Source organism: Cantharellus anzutake (genome assembly GCF_015039405.1).
Source record: "Cantharellus anzutake strain C23 chromosome Unknown EI90scaffold_85, whole genome shotgun sequence".
NCBI classification, from domain to species: domain Eukaryota; kingdom Fungi; phylum Basidiomycota; class Agaricomycetes; order Cantharellales; family Hydnaceae; genus Cantharellus; species Cantharellus anzutake.
In genome coordinates this window covers 160,068-175,105 of record NW_024067035.1, presented here as the reverse complement: position 1 = coordinate 175,105, position 15,038 = coordinate 160,068, and the positions used below count along the sequence as shown (strand labels likewise).

The window sequence follows — 15,038 nt, the reverse complement described above, 5'->3', positions numbered from 1 at the left end:
GGGTGGTCAACCAGTGGTGTGATGGCCAAAGGTGATGGGGAAACTAAGGTGGAAGCAGCACAAGGTGCACTATCCCAGGATGGTGTGCTTAGCATTGCTAATCGAATGCCTGGCAGTCTCTCCTTCATCTGGGATCTGTCAGGGGACACACATGCTCACACAGGTTGCTCCGATAACCTAGTTGTGATTAAAGCTGGGGGAAAGGGATGTCCCCATCTTAGGTCAGCTATATACATGTAGAGTCCAGCAATAAGGAAACCAAATGGATTGCCGATAGAATCATGTGATCATAGAATGTTCCAGAACAATGCCGGAGATGATCCAGGCCACTGGGGCTTAGGTAAGCGGAGTAGATGGGAATTGCCAGCATACTTCCCACATGCATACACACAGCCAGCATAGGGTCCAGGGTCATTGTTGATCCCTGACAGAATCAGCATTTCTAACATAAACTGTCATTCTACTCACATGACTACCATCTGTGCTGTTTGTATATACATGTTGGGGGCTCAACTCACACCATACACAAGTCCATTGATGTTGGAGAAGCCTCACACCCTTAGAGTGCCTGTATGCCTAAGGAATGGTCAGGGTGCCATATCCTGACCCTCTCCACTCTGATCTGAATCTGACTCCACTATCCAATGCCTCCTTGGAGTTGGCCTAGTGGTTGAATGAAGTCCTACTTGGTACAACTCTCCTGCCAGAGATACACATGCATCTGGCCTTGCCAACATGCTTTCTGCCATCTCCCTGTTTGAGAAGATATGCTTCAGATTGCTCACCAGGTTATCCCTCTGCTTCAGGTTCATTCCAAACTTCCTCTCCACATTTTCACCCATGAAGAGCTCCACAACTGCCTTTTGAATTTCCTCCATCTTGATGTATTGGGAAGTAGATTCTTTGCTTGCAGGCACTAAAGTCCACCCAAGATTAGTGTAGTAGTAATAGCACATACTTCACTGTACTTACAATTCTGTCTTGCAGATGTGCCAGGCATTCCTCCCCTCATTTGTCCACCACCAATATCCAGCTCAGGTGCCTTGTTTCTCATTGCAACTTTTTTATGGACTGCCTTTTCATGAAGGGCTGGTGAAGAGGACCCATGAGGATAAGATGGTGCATTAACTTTTGAATGTGATGTACCACCAATGCGAGGTGGCTTTGAGCTCCTACTGGGACCTGCAGATGGATCAACTTCTGGTGAGCCAGCAGTGAGAGGCTGGGCTCCAGGGGGTTCAACAATTGATGGCCTTGAAGTGCCAGAATGGCTGACACTTGATAACCCTGAGCCAGAGGGGCCTGGCTTTGGAGGGATTGTAGGTGGTGATGGGTAAGGCTCATTAGGACCCCATCCAGGGGGAGATGGAGGAGATGGAGGGGCAGGAGGAAGACTCCCCTTTAGGGGAGGAGGAAGGCGTTTTATTACCTCATCCCGCATCAACCCTGAGGGTGATTCAGCAGGGAATAGACAATTACTTTGGGGAAATAGGTAAGCACCCTCTGCATTAAAAGGACAGAATGATGCAAGGATGTGGTACCAGGGTTCACTGAGCTTTGCCATGCGTTCCAAACTTTGACGGTCCAAGCGATCCCGACCCCCTATGGTATCCCCATCGTGTTGAGTAATTTTCTGGTAATTCTCATGGTCTGCTATGAAATGCTTTACAATCTTAATGAGACAATAGGTTAGATCTGCCTAAACCTCCTGCAGTCCACTTACCCAATGCCCACTGATCTTCCTTTGTGCAGGTAAAGTTGGGTCATTGGAGTCCCAAGTTTCATTCCCAACAAGATGAGGTATGAGTGTGTCATAAAATGCCTCAGGCCCAGGGGTGAAGTATGCCCTATAGAACACTTCATTATACACCCCTCCCCTAGGACTGATTGACCTCATTGCATTTTTTCCCCAAATAAAGCCAACAAACTAGTGCTGACATGTGAGCCAACCCCAGCAGAATGCAACCATGACACATACACATTCAAAGCAGAAACGGATTTCCTCTAATTTCAAATGGAGTGGACTCCCTCTTGTCATGATGTGATCAGGATGATAAAACTAAAAAACCAAAATAAGTAAAACTGAGTTGGGATTTCATGACTGCTCACCATGTCAGGCTGAAAGATCCATGGGCCAGCACCCTTTGGCTGCAACAGATTTCCTGGAAAATTTTTAGGGGCATTCTGAGCCCTCTTAAACTCTTTCCACTCCCAACTTGTCACCTTCAGCCCAGCAGTATTCTTATTTGATAGAGAATTCTGTAATGCATCTTTAATGGCCTTGAATGAGACCCCAGCACAACCACGTGTGGTTGGAAGGTTCTCTTTATTGATGAATTGCCAGTCAGCAACCTCATGAGGAGGGAGAGGTTGGTCCACATTTTTCTGACAAATAATTGCCAGCTGCCACATGGATATCTCAATAGCAGATGCAAAAAACTAAGGGGTTAAATGAGACAATAATGCACAGGAAAGTATATCCACTCACATTCTGCATTCCTTTTGCACATTCCTCCAGAGTCTTTCTCTCATCCTGCACAAATGCAGGTATGTGTCTCAATACATACAAAGCCTTCACCATTTCAGAGGAACGAAAGATCCCCTTCAAGTCACTGATTGCTTTGTTGTTCCCAGAAATGGTCTGCCACCACACCTGGTAATCCAAGGGGGCTGGCTTGGGATTTGATTCTGAGACAAAGGAAAGGAAGGCAGAAATAAGATCTCCCCACAAGTTGGGGGCTTTGTTGTGCTGCACATTATCAGCCAAGACCCAGGTTAGAAACATGCCATTGGATTCAGTTTGAAGGGCTTGCAGAACAAGATTAGTAATAGAGAGGGGATTTGTTAAAGGGCATACATTGTGAGTATACATTCATCCACCAGTATGCATCTCGATGTGCATACAGTTCATCAATGGGGAACTTGTGTGATGCAGAAAGCTTTGCATTGTGTTGCCCCTTGTATTGAGAAACAAGCGTTTGGCGAATCATTTCCTCCATAACTAGCTTGCGATGTTGTCCATGGCAGACTTGGACCTTGAACTGAGTTGGGAGGAAGCCCTCTGCATCAGGTGCTACTCTCTCAGCATAGAGCAGCAGCCCAGACATGGGATGGTTCACCCTGTCAATTGCATCACCCCATGCTTGCACGTGGTCATTGACAAAGTTCTGCTGGATCATCCGATTTCCAGGGAGGGGGACCATTTGAGAGAGATGGACCTAGTCAGAAAAATGCAATTAATACCTAATAATCCCAAATTCAAAATACCATACTTTAAATATTCCTAGATGAGATGTCTCCAGTAAGCTGCGGAATGCTTTCATTTTTTCAGCACCCTTATCCAGCAGTGCAAAGGCAGAAAAGTCCTGCTGCTGGAGTGATTGGTTTATCTGTGAGGCCATGCCTAAACGCGGAAGGTAATCTGGAGCAACAATGAATTAACAATTTGATCAGAGATAAGAAAGGCAAAAATGTTGTAGGTTCACTGCCTCCCGCTACCAGCACTGCATCAGAACATGTGCAGTATGTCCGGAGACTTGCCAATCATGAATCCACTCAGATCTGAGTGTGATAAGTGGCACATGCAGCAAATTAGCGCCGTGTGAAAAGGTTGATCAAGGAGGTATCATAGAGGGGGCTGATATAAAGCCATTAGCATGCACAAGATACCTACCAGGACTGAAGTTGATCGGTTCAGTATCGCGGAAGTTATAAGCAAGGAGATGTGTCGCAGTAGAGCAGAGCGAAGGTGTGGGATATGTGGCAGTGTGTGAGGGACCTCAAGGTCGGCTGTCGCCGATGGCTAAGTCCTAAAGGATTATCGAACTCACTAGGTCACTGAGAGTGTCACAGGTCCAAAAGGGCTTGATTTATGAGAGCAAATACAAGAGGTTCTGTCTAACTAACAAAACTTGGACGGGTATCAGACCACTCCACTTACACCCGCACTGCTACTCGCATCCAAGAACTGGTGTTAGTCAAGTGATCGGATATATAGACCTAAGATTGCATAGAGAATTTCGATTTCGAAGGCTTCAATGATTAACTTGCGGGTTTGACGATCCTTCGGATCCCACCTCGGCGGTTTCGTTCTGCAAATTGACCATCGACAACTCGCCTAAGCTACGCGCTAGACATAGATGGTGAAGAAGGTGCAGCGGCAAAAGGTTGGTTTGATAAATGGTTATCCAACTCATCATGCATCGTGGATCCGAAAGGGTGGGACCGCCGGGTTGGGTAACTCCATATTGAACCTTGGTCCATAGTTCATATAACGCTCGTCCGCGACGCTCGTAAGGGCCGTAAGGGCGTGTTGGACCACGGCGAGGTCTACCTCGGACCCCAGCGGCCGCCCGAAGGAGAGCCTGGTGGTCGTGTGTACCGGGTGGAACAACCAAGTGCGAATATGGGGTGTATATCGGTGAGAAGTCCTGAGTAAGAAAACTCAGTGGCATGCCGAGGATATCGTCGCAAGTGATAGTCCTTTTATACTTTCAGTGATGTCTGATATCGGTAAATCATCCTGTTTCAAATTTGAAATGCTCACTCCTAATATGTTCGAGTAATCATCCAGCGCTGCTCTTCCGCGTAGCGTCATGTATGGTTCCCAGCTGGTCGAGCCGTTAGACCATTGCACGAAAAACTTCGCATTGTTTCCTTGTCCGTCATGTCGTATGACTCGCCTGACAAATGAATCATCAGACGCTCCCAGCCCCACGTGGTTATCAATTTTTCTGCTGGGGAATAAGATATCATCGTTAGGGATATGAGGTCACAACAATTTTGAATGAAATACTGGGTGTATTCCCCGTTTCAACTCGTCTGATAGTTCTAATTCGAAGCTCGCGCCCGGCGACGCTTCTCGAATAATCTTCAGTGGGCCGATGAACTAATTTCCGTGATATCCCTTTACCTAAGTTAAGGACAAATACACGAGGTCGCCCACTTTAAATGTCACTTCTTTTCGGTGCTTGTTGGTAATCCATGTCTGATTTAGCGTCGTGTGCGTCAAGCATGATTGATGCTATTTTTCTTGCTGCCGTCCGGATACTAGGATACGGTGATTCGTGTGATATGAGCAAAGGGTTTGGTTGTCGTATCCCATTCAATTCAAATGGTGAATAGCCTGTGCTATCGGAAGTCGACATGTTGATCGCTAGTTCGAATTTAGAAGCCCAGTCTTTCTGGCTTTGAGACACTGCCTGTCTCAGCATTTGGCCTATCGTCCGGTGGTGGCGCCATCCGTTTCGGGATGGTAAGCGTTAGACAGTCGAAGTCATACGCCTATTAGTTTATGCAGTTCTGTCCAGAACGCTGAGGTAAATAGGCTGTCGCGATTACTTACTATCCGTTTTGGGTCGTGCAACTTATGCACTGGATCAAAGAAGACCCCTGCCATGTCGGGTGCCATATAGGCTTGAACCGTGGGTACGAGGTGTATCATTCCGCTCAAGTCGATCCCGATGGATTCCCATGGTTGAGAAGGGATTGGCAATGTTTTCAGGAGGCCAAATGGAGCGATTGTACGTGATTTTGTTCTGACGCAGACTGGGCATGAAGCGCAAAATCTTCGAGTGTTCTGCAAATTCTTCCACCAGACGTGTAAAGAACGAGAACCAAACGTCACATTTGGAACACACCGTAAATTGGCCATTCCTCATCAAAACTTCGTTGTCAGCATTCCTCATGACTGAGTCGGCACTAGCAAGTAGGGCGGCGTGGACGAGGACGGGCGGTTGGTTGGTCGATTGGTTTGTTAGCGAACAGACACGGTCTCCACCCCTCTCCCCACCCAACCTATATATATATATATAGACGCCGAGCGACGGCACGACAGGATGGACGAGGCGATAGATCTGGGAGGAAAGTGCGTCAGTCTCCGGCCACCTTTTTTTCGCTCACCTCTTTCCTTCCTTCCAGCCAGCCAGCCCTAGCGCGGGACGAATATCTGTGGATACGCGCCAGGAGAGACGTGGACGCGTCGAGAGCGACGGGACGATTAGGGTAGGACGAAGCGGGTCAGTCATCCCATGTGTTCTTCCACTCATCACCCTTTTCCTTTCCTCTTTAAGCGCCGAGCAATGGCGCGACGGGATGGACGAGGCATTAGGGGCGATGGATTTGGGGAGGGGAGGGAAACCACGGTCTGTCGACTCATCCAGCCACGTTCTTTCTCGCCTCTTGGCATGGGCATTGGAACGGTCATGGGCCGTTCGGCCTGCTCGCCTCATTCCTCCTTGTGATCCCAGCACGCGATGGTGACGGCGACGGCGACGGTGGCTGGGGTTGGGTGGGATTGGGATCGCGACGCGACGGCGCGCGCTTCCATTGTCTCGTTAGCCGAGCGTGTGTGTGCATTTTCGCTCACTCACCCGTTTTGCACCCGTTTTCGTTCGGGGAGTCCGTCCTTTCCTTTCCTCCTCCCTCTCTTTTTCCTCTTCTCTCTTTTCTGATTTTTTTCTTTCCTTTCCACCCTTCCGAGCGGACGGCGACGACGGAGATGATGATGATGATAGATCTATCTTAATACCCCGCGGCCCCGTGATGTCGTGGCAGTGCGGCTGTCCGGTCGATACACCGTAGCATACATGAAGGGGACTTTCTATACATGATGTGTGGGTAGTCTGGTTGGTATCGTCTGGTGTCAGTGATCCTCGGGTTATGTGGTGTCGGTGGGTATTGTCGAGGTGTTGATAAAAGAAATAGAAAATAAGGAAATAATTTATTGTGTTCGTCTCGCCCGTCTCTTCCTCTCCTCCGCCGTTGCTTCGTTCTGTGCTTTCGTGGTCTCTCGTCTACCCGGCTGTCCGGGTTCCTGGGGTCGTGTTCCTCTCCCCGTGGCGGCCGTTGGTCTGGTGTTTGTCACATGTTCTGGACTTTTTGATGAAGGACGCAAGTCTTTCAATGCCTTTCACTTTTCCTACGAGGGTGTGGAACCTGGTCTGGTTGCCGCGTCCAAGTAGGTGTCTGTGTCTGTACACTCGGGGGCATTCCGCTAAAATGTGGGTCCTCATCTGTGTGGGTTTGCCGCATTGGCACCCTTTGCTCTCCATTGTTATGCCGAATCGGTGGTAGTATTCGCCGATGTGGGCGACGACGGAGAGAGAGGACAACGGCAACGATGGAACGTGCTTCATGTCATGTGAGGAGCGGTTTTGATAAGATAGACGACATTCAATCCCACCTACTCTACTGGCGCGACCAACAACCTGTCACGCGTCAGAAGGTCTTGGATTGAATTGAAAATCAACAAAATTGGATTGACTAGAACTATGTAGCTGAACTGCCTTCGGCTGCCAGTTAATTTCATAAACATAGATAGCTGCGATCTCAAGTATCGGTGATCGATGGAAAAACAGAACGAATATCGATCTCACATAACAATCAGATTGTTAAGGACATAACTACAGTGTGGCCCGACAATCTCAGCTGTCGTTGAACGGTACAAACATAGAAGAAATTTCCCCCCCTCTTCCTCCCCACAGAGGACATTAGATGTATACGTGGCATTCCATTCAAATGATACAAACCTCGCGTTGGGATCATGGTTCTGAATTGTCTATACAGTGAGTGGTGTTGAACATCGCTGCGATTTCCTTGCATCCTGGTGTGCGTGAATTTATACATGTGTTTCGTGTATCTAACATATAAATAATCATGGTCGGTCCTGGAAGACATCTGATTGGTGTTCAGCGGAAGTTGATGTTAATTGCAGACCACCATTCTGGCGCACCGGAAACTGCGTGGCTATCCAAATGCTCAGGAAATATCAGCATCGTCTTCGGGGGAAACTGTGTTTGACTCAGGGTGGATGTCAGTGTCATCGCAGGGGGAGTATTAGAGTTCTTGGAATATAGGCATACGCTGTAGCCAACTCACGCTGTAGTAAATCATGCGCTGTTGTCCCGAGTCTGTGGCAAGGGTGGCACGCGTCTGCTTTCCCTTTCCACTCACTATCTTCACTATTTTGAATTTGTTCCGTTGAGGTGGATTCTACCAACAGATCATGACTTGGACCGGCCAGGTGGGATGTGAATCGTTATTCCAGGTTGGGGTTGGGGGCACGGGAAGCATTGCCAGCATTAGTAGGTGAGGTGGCGACGACAGCAGCTAAGGACGGAGGTAATGGAGGGAGCGGTGGAGTGCGTTTGGTGCCCCATGGCAACTCCATCCCAAAGTTTCGCTTTCTAACAATCAAGCTTCACACCACACATAGGGGTCGGACCACGAACGAAATTGTTCAGGCACAGGTACTGCTGAATCATCATGCTGTGTACGGCAATGTCTAGATCGAATAGCTTCAGGATGGAAGGACCCGAGTTAGAGTGGGAATGCATCCTCGGTTCAAGCATGGATGAAATATGTTGGAATATGAGTCACATGATGAAACTGAACCGGAATATCCGGGAATATTCTAGGGGTTACTAGGCGCCTGCATAAGCGCTGGGCATAGAAGAGCCTGGAATATTGTTGAGAAGTATAAATATGGGCGCTGGAGCGCTGTGTGTATTTTAGTTATATTTCTTTCTATATTACATCTGGGTTGCGAGTGAACTGCTGAAGCGGGTTACCATATTTGGAACGCCGCGTTTACAACAGGTTATGAGCCCAGCCTGGGTCTAACCGGATTACTCTATTCACTCGACGTTGCCTCATCTGATCGCTACACTTACATAATATGGTGGAAACCGAGGACACAACCGAACTATAACTCCCTGGTGGGACAAGTGCCAAAATTGACCAAGGATAATTACTATGATTGGAAATTCGGTGTCTCCCTTGTACTCCGGAGGGCTGGCTGTTGGGACATAATTCAGAAAGGGAAAAACAAAAGCGAAGACTGGAAAATCCCAAAGAATGCCCAAAACAAGGCTGACGAAGCTCTTACCATAATTGGGCTGACCATAGACCCATCACAATACAAGTTGATCAGCCATTGCAAAAATGGTGTCGAGGCCTGGTACAAATTGGCAGGACACTATGAGAAGAACTCCAGGGCCAATAGAATTTGATTGACGCAGGCATTTTATAACTTCAAACACGATCCCGAAAAGCCGATTGACGATTATATTAATGGGCTCGAATCGATCTGGAACCAGATGCACAGAATCGGAATGAATGTCGATGATTCGGATCTGGCCGATGCATTGATCATGTGCTTGAACCTGAAGTTCAATGCCATTTCGGCTTCTTTGACTTCCCACAAGAACGAGCCATCTTCGGAAGCAGTGATGGGTATTCTCAGGGATGAGGAGGCAAGGATGGGGACATATGGAGAAGAGGGTGCCTCCCCAGGAGCATTTATTGCAGGGGGAAAGCAGGCTAGAGCAGAGCTGGTTTGTTGGAATTGCCAAAAGAAGGGGCATTACCGGCGTAATTGCCGAGAGAATAAGGAAACCCAAAATAGAAACGAAGCCATCTCGATGATGAATTACTCTTACTAAATTGGGAACGGAAGGATCCGAACGCTGTCAGGACTGTATAGGATGGGAAAATATCGGAGGACGAGAACGTGATTGATTCCGGGCCCTTCGAATTTGTTGTACAGGGCAGGTTTTTGGATCAAGGACAAAGGAAACATTAGAAATTTGCCGTACAGGGCTGGATTTCTGGATCAAGAAAATTGTCGGAAGGGGTATGTGACTTGAGGGGGGATGTTGGAATATGAGTCACATGATGAAACTGAACCGGAATATCCGGAAATATTCTAGGGGTTACTAGGTGCCTGTGTAAGTGCTGGGCATAGAAGAGCCTGGAATATTGTTGAGAAGTATAAATATGGGCACTGGAGCGCCGTGTGTATTTTAGTTATATTTCTTTCTATATTACATCTGGGTTGCGAGTGAACTGCTGAAGCGGGTTACCATATTTGGAATGCCGCGTTTACAACAAAATATGGACCTCGTTCGGTCATGAACCCGACAATTGTCAACATAAAAGAGAGACGAATGTCTCAACAAACGCGAAATCCGATCAGTCTGGAGACACATGGGAATGAGAGACGCTCCGAAGTCGTCATCTGCGAATGAAACAGCCAATGAGTTGTGTTTAGAACCTGGGTTTTTCCCAAAATCGAGACCAGATTGGAAAATGATGGTGAGCATGAATCAGTCATTGGGGAGATCCGAGGACACACGATTGTGGGATTCTGTAACACACAATCGTACAGGGATGGTAGTGCACAGGAATGAGAATGTTTGGCTTGTTCAATAGGATGCGCGTCTCCTGACATTCACCCTCAGTTTAAGGGTGAATGAAGTATGGACCTCTTTCAATGCAACAATCATCCACATGAAACAGAATGTGGAACAGATGCATGCGTCAACAAACGTGAGTCCGGGACCTGGGTTTTTCCAAATCGAACAGACATGGAATCCAAGTGTGCAGGCATGAGAACATTTGCAATGATTAAAGACTACAATACACCAGCGACACAGTTCATGCCACCGGACATGGTCAAAGTTGAGCAGTGAATCGCAATGATTGAAAAGTATGATACGCCAGTGACACAGTACATGCCACTGGACATCGACGGTCAAACTTGAACAGTGAGGAGCAATGAGATCCCACGAACACGGGATGGAGTGCAGAGAGGTGATAGAAGAGCATGTTAGTCAGAGCAGTCATGTGTTGCGAACAGCCTAGATTGAGGAGCGTATGAGAGTCCAACAGCCAGCTTGGGGATGGGAACCGCCTAGAACGAAGCTAAGAGCCAATAAGATGGCGAAACAACAGTCATGGGATGCAAACTGAGCCAATCAGAATCGATCGCAACCTCACTTCGGTGCTAACCGGACCAATCAGATCTCACCCACAACCGACCATGATTATTTATATGTTAGATTTATGGCTCCAGTAACTCCTGGAGGCCGTGGAAAGAGGTTGTTGGTCATACAGTATTACTCATCACGAAATCACTAACTGTAAAGAAATGACCATAAGTCCATTCCCACGGTTTTCGGGGATTGCCGGATCCTGCACAGGTAGTTGTGCGACTAGCGACAATTGCTGTGTGGAGTTCAAATTGTTTCATCTTTGCCACCTATTCTGAGAATGATGCCGTGGTATCCACCAGTATGGCTAGAGTGGGGAACTGCACTTTGATAGATAGTATGTAAGCTGGAAGGTTTTGTTGGTCCAAGGGGTGTTGGTTTGGCCATTGCCAAACCCCATCCTAGGGGGTGTGGGGTGTGGAGTGGGAGAATAGTGAACCAACTGAATAACACAGGTTGAGTCTGTCTGCAGGGCACTATGAGGGAAACATCCAGAACCCGGAAGTTGTAGTCCGGGATATTTGGTGGGAAAATATAATATAAGGAGTAATTAAAGAATCTGATAAGTGGAGGTAGGGTAGGAGATAGGAGGCACCTGGGGTACAGAGGTCAAAAGGAAGGACAATTGGAAGTCCGGAGGTGCAGAGATCTGGATGGGGAGGGGTAGGGTAAGGTAGAAGGAAGTATGACCAATAATAGTTGTGTGTAAGGCAGGGATGTGTCAGGGCACATACCCTGACTTAGCCCGGACTCGGACCCGCGTCCGGACCCGCTCCACTTCCCATGCACTTCCTGCGCTGCACGCTCCGCGCACCGCATGATCCGACCCTGGATCCCACCTCATGTGACTTCTGGGTATCCCCGGAAGCTTTCACCATATTGCTGTATCATTCTTTATTCTTTCTATTTCCATTTACACAGACGACTTTCCTTGATCAATGTACCATTGACCCGTCCACAGTCCATGCACGACACACCCAGCCCTGGATGCTCTGGACGACCCCTGGGTGCACCCAGCACATGTCCCTACAGCAGATCTCTTCAGGATCCCCCATGGGGATACCCGGATGGCTGGGGCTGTGCATGAGGACGATGTGGCAATCCCCATGTGACCCAAGCACCATGTATATAAACATACCTGGGGTGGGAACCAGAGAAGCAGTCTTCTTCTCACCATTCCCACTTCAGGGACATCTGCCTGTGCTGGACCCGCTGCTGTATGCACCCGCTTCATACCCCACTGGGCCCTCAGCGCCGGGCAATATACCCGGATGCTCTCGACCCCGGACCGGTCCTTGACAATCTCACCATCTCATGAGTGCCTCGAGGATGCCCAGTGCCTCGAGCTCATAGGCGAAGTACCTACATTGTGTGCTGGTGAACTTTTTGGACATGAATGTGGCTGGGCGGCAGGTCTGCCACTTTTTGCCTTGTCCAATTAGTGTGCCCATGCCTGCTGGGCATGCATCTGTTATGGCCCAGATGTGGAGTTTGCTCCTCTCTTCTTCCGAGAGGCTTTCCAGTGGATTCCACTGGATGGGCTTCAGGATCGGAGCCCTGCATGCAAGACATTTAATCTTGTCAAAGCATTTCTGGTGGAGTGGTGTCCACCTGAATGTCTGCTTGTTTGAGCAGATTGTTTGCAGTGGCCCTGTGTAGCCACTGATGTTCGGCATGAATATCGATAGATATTCTACCATTCCCAGGAATCTTAGGACTCCTGTGTGGTCTACTGGCTCCCTGTCAGAGACCAGGTTCGAGACGAAGGAAAGTCTCCATGGCAGAGGGCTTCGGCCTCAGCGACTTATGCCAAGAGCGCTGTGCCTAGTAACACGTCCGTGCCCTAACTTACTAACTGGCAATTAGAACTGAAGGGGGATAACTCTAGTCGATTTTATTACTGAAGTGTAACCTATGTACAAGTTGGATATATATATGGTTACAGCGCAGACAGGTCCGCAAATGGCGGAGCCGAACGGAGCGGAGCTAACGGGGTTAAACATTAGCCAACTGAATATTACCGACAAGTCGGGTCGTGGGGTTAGCGGAAAGGCAGGCAATAACCCAGAAACGGAAAGGAGGGATAGGCCCAAAGGTGGACTCTGCAGGGCAGGCGAGTGTATTGCCCAGTGGAGGCAGGAGTGCGCTAGCGGACGTCGGAGCTGTCCGGAAGTCTTCAGGGCTCCGTACTTAGGGAGGCGTAGGTAATAAATTGAAAGGAGGGGGTGGTGACCATCAAGGGGTACCGAGAGGATTGCGGAATACGGGAGCTCCGAGGTTAGTGAGGAAGGAGCGGAGGTAGACCGGAGGGATCGGAGGGACCAGAAGTCAATGGCCAGGGATGGATATAACACTCCCACCAGTTGTGGATTTTTTCCATTTTATCCGCTTGAGCATGGATGCCTTGTTTGTCCACATGGCTTCCTAGAACGTCCAGGATTGGAGTGAATGGTTGGAATTTTTCCGGCTTATATAAAACTTTGCCCCCTTGAGGCAAGTGAACAACCACAATAATGCTTTATTGTGGTTCTCCACCGAGCTTGTGCTGGTGAATATATCGTCAAACCAGATGTGTAGGCATCTGCCTACTTCTCCTTGTGGTTCCCAGGTCAATGCACGCTGGGAAGTACTGGGAGTGTTGCAGTCTCCTTGCTGCATTGTGTTTGAGTTGTACATCCCATGGGGTGTAGAGAATGTCATCCTATGGATGTCGTCTGGATCCACACATATTTGTTCATATGCATCCAACATATCGATCTTGGATCGGTATGTTGCTCTGGCAACTGATTCTTGGATCAGTTGCATGTCTGGCATTGGTGTGACGTCCAGAATCGTGTTTGAATTATGATTCCTCATGTTGATTACTGTGCAAAGATCCATCTGCTTTGCAGATACACAGTAGCAGGCATGCTCGCTCACTGCTCACAGGATACCACCATCCTGCTTTTACATAGCAATCTATTTTGGTCGCTAGTGCTTCCTGCAGTGCTGCAGGACATCTCAGGGTGTTTTCCCAAAATTTCTTGTTCGGATCCTTTAATGGGATTCGATGGTTCATGGGAGGCATTTCTAATGGTGCTGGCGCCATTATGGTTTCGAATTTCTCTCTCCACCACTCCCTGAGTATTTTGAACTCAGGGTTGTTCATGGAGAGACCTTCCAGATATGGTACATCTGGAAGTTCTAGTCCTTCTGGACTAGGATTGGGCCAACCTTCAGGGTACGTTCTTTCGATTACCCTGAGGTGTGTTTTAATCCCGCCTCCTTGTCAGGGGGGCTTCTTTTTTGGCTGTTCTCGAGCTCTTGCTCAAGTTTTCCATCCGTGTGATCTCGTCGCACGGTCTTCACTGACTCCAAGGGTATCTTACCCTTGTTCACCGTTCTCACTTTGTGGGACCAGAAGTGTAAACTTACCTGGTTTTTGTTTAACCAGGGGGCACTGAATATGGTGTCGTATCTATCGATGTTAATTACATCGAAGTAGTGTTTTTCTATGTGGCCATTGATCTCAACATCCATGTTTGTTCCAAACAGGATCTGTGATCTTGTTCCTTTCGTCCCCATTTTGTTAGAGACCAGAAGTGAGATGAAGCAGTTGTCTCCATGGTGGAGGGCTTCAGCCTCAGCGACTCAGACCAGGAGCACTGTGCCTAGTTACATGTCCGTGCCCTAATTTACTTACTGGCAATGAGAACTAAAAAGGGGGATCAACTCTAGTCGATTTTATCACTGGGGTGTAACCTATCTACAAGTTAAGTATATATAGTTACAGTGAGGTGGGCCTGTGAATGGCAGGACCGAGCAGAGCGGAGCTAATGGAGTTAAACATTAGCCGACTGAATATTACCAACGAGTCAGGTTACGGGGCTAGTGGAATGGCAGGCAATAACTGTCATATCCGTACACACCCGATCTTGATCTGACTCCCAGACCCCCATCATCACCACCTCCGGAGTCCTACCCTACCGCTGTCCATTCCGATATTCACGTTCGGTCCTGACACCACACCTGACACCACACCTCCTCTCACCCCTCATGCCACCTCCACTCCTCCATCCTTCTCCTGCCCTACCTCCATCTGCTCCGATACTCACCTCGGACCAAACACCACTCCTCTCACCACACTCCTCCTACTCCTCCTCCCACTCCTCCTCTTCCTCCTCACAACACCTCCACCCTTCCGTCACTCTCCTACCCTTCTCCTGTCCACTCCGATACTCACCTTCGGACCTGACACCTTTCCTCTCCTCCACTCCTCTCCCCTTT

General features: G+C 48.5%; 3 protein-coding genes across 3 annotated transcripts; all 3 read right to left on the bottom strand.

Moving 5' to 3' along the window:
- Nucleotides 1-465: 465 nt before the first annotated feature.
- Nucleotides 466-3,721, bottom strand: EI90DRAFT_3081238 (uncharacterized protein). Its single transcript, XM_039061938.1, has 9 exons — nucleotides 3,674-3,721; nucleotides 3,273-3,421; nucleotides 2,858-3,218; nucleotides 2,489-2,808; nucleotides 2,110-2,439; nucleotides 1,979-2,059; nucleotides 1,724-1,927; nucleotides 973-1,672; nucleotides 466-916 (listed from the first exon to the last, which is right to left on the bottom strand). The coding sequence occupies exons 2-9, from the start codon at nucleotides 3,399-3,401 to the stop codon at nucleotides 588-590; spliced, it is 2,454 nt and encodes an 817-aa protein (XP_038910220.1). The 5' UTR covers nucleotides 3,402-3,421; nucleotides 3,674-3,721; the 3' UTR covers nucleotides 466-587.
- Nucleotides 3,722-3,817: 96 nt separating this feature from the next.
- Nucleotides 3,818-4,884, bottom strand: EI90DRAFT_2613438 (uncharacterized protein). Its single transcript, XM_039053337.1, has 3 exons — nucleotides 4,796-4,884; nucleotides 4,547-4,733; nucleotides 3,818-4,490 (listed from the first exon to the last, which is right to left on the bottom strand). Exons 2-3 carry the CDS (start codon nucleotides 4,595-4,597, stop codon nucleotides 4,035-4,037), a joined length of 507 nt encoding a protein of 168 aa, XP_038910219.1. The 5' UTR covers nucleotides 4,598-4,733; nucleotides 4,796-4,884; the 3' UTR covers nucleotides 3,818-4,034.
- Nucleotides 4,835-6,537, bottom strand: EI90DRAFT_2613526 (uncharacterized protein). Its single transcript, XM_039053338.1, has 6 exons — nucleotides 6,372-6,537; nucleotides 5,902-6,321; nucleotides 5,640-5,796; nucleotides 5,345-5,587; nucleotides 4,913-5,218; nucleotides 4,835-4,857 (listed from the first exon to the last, which is right to left on the bottom strand). Exons 2-5 carry the CDS (start codon nucleotides 6,228-6,230, stop codon nucleotides 5,207-5,209), a joined length of 741 nt encoding a protein of 246 aa, XP_038910218.1. The 5' UTR covers nucleotides 6,231-6,321; nucleotides 6,372-6,537; the 3' UTR covers nucleotides 4,835-4,857; nucleotides 4,913-5,206.
- Between the last annotated feature and the right edge of the window lie 8,501 nt (nucleotides 6,538-15,038).

Excerpts from the sequence above, each read along its gene's own strand:
- EI90DRAFT_3081238 (XM_039061938.1), bottom strand. The coding sequence starts at position 3,401 with ATGGCCTCACAGATAAACCAATCACTCCAGCAGCAGGACTTTTCTGCC. Across the intron at positions 2,809-2,857 it reads GATGAATGTATACTCACAAT|CCCTTCAAACTGAATCCAAT; the intron begins GTATGCCCTTTA and ends TTGTTCTGCAAG. Across the intron at positions 1,928-1,978 it reads TCCGTTTCTGCTTTGAATGT|TTTGTTGGCTTTATTTGGGG; the intron begins GTATGTGTCATG and ends TGTCAGCACTAG.
- EI90DRAFT_2613438 (XM_039053337.1), bottom strand. The coding sequence starts at position 4,597 with ATGACGCTACGCGGAAGAGCAGCGCTGGATGATTACTCGAACATATTA. Across the intron at positions 4,491-4,546 it reads ATTACTCGAACATATTAGGA|TATAAAAGGACTATCACTTG; the intron begins GTGAGCATTTCA and ends CATCACTGAAAG.
- EI90DRAFT_2613526 (XM_039053338.1), bottom strand. The coding sequence starts at position 6,230 with ATGAGGCGAGCAGGCCGAACGGCCCATGACCGTTCCAATGCCCATGCC. Across the intron at positions 5,797-5,901 it reads GGCTGGAAGGAAGGAAAGAG|GTTGGGTGGGGAGAGGGGTG; the intron begins GTGAGCGAAAAA and ends ATATATATATAG. Across the intron at positions 5,588-5,639 it reads TGAGGAATGGCCAATTTACG|AATTTGCAGAACACTCGAAG; the intron begins GTGTGTTCCAAA and ends GTCTGGTGGAAG.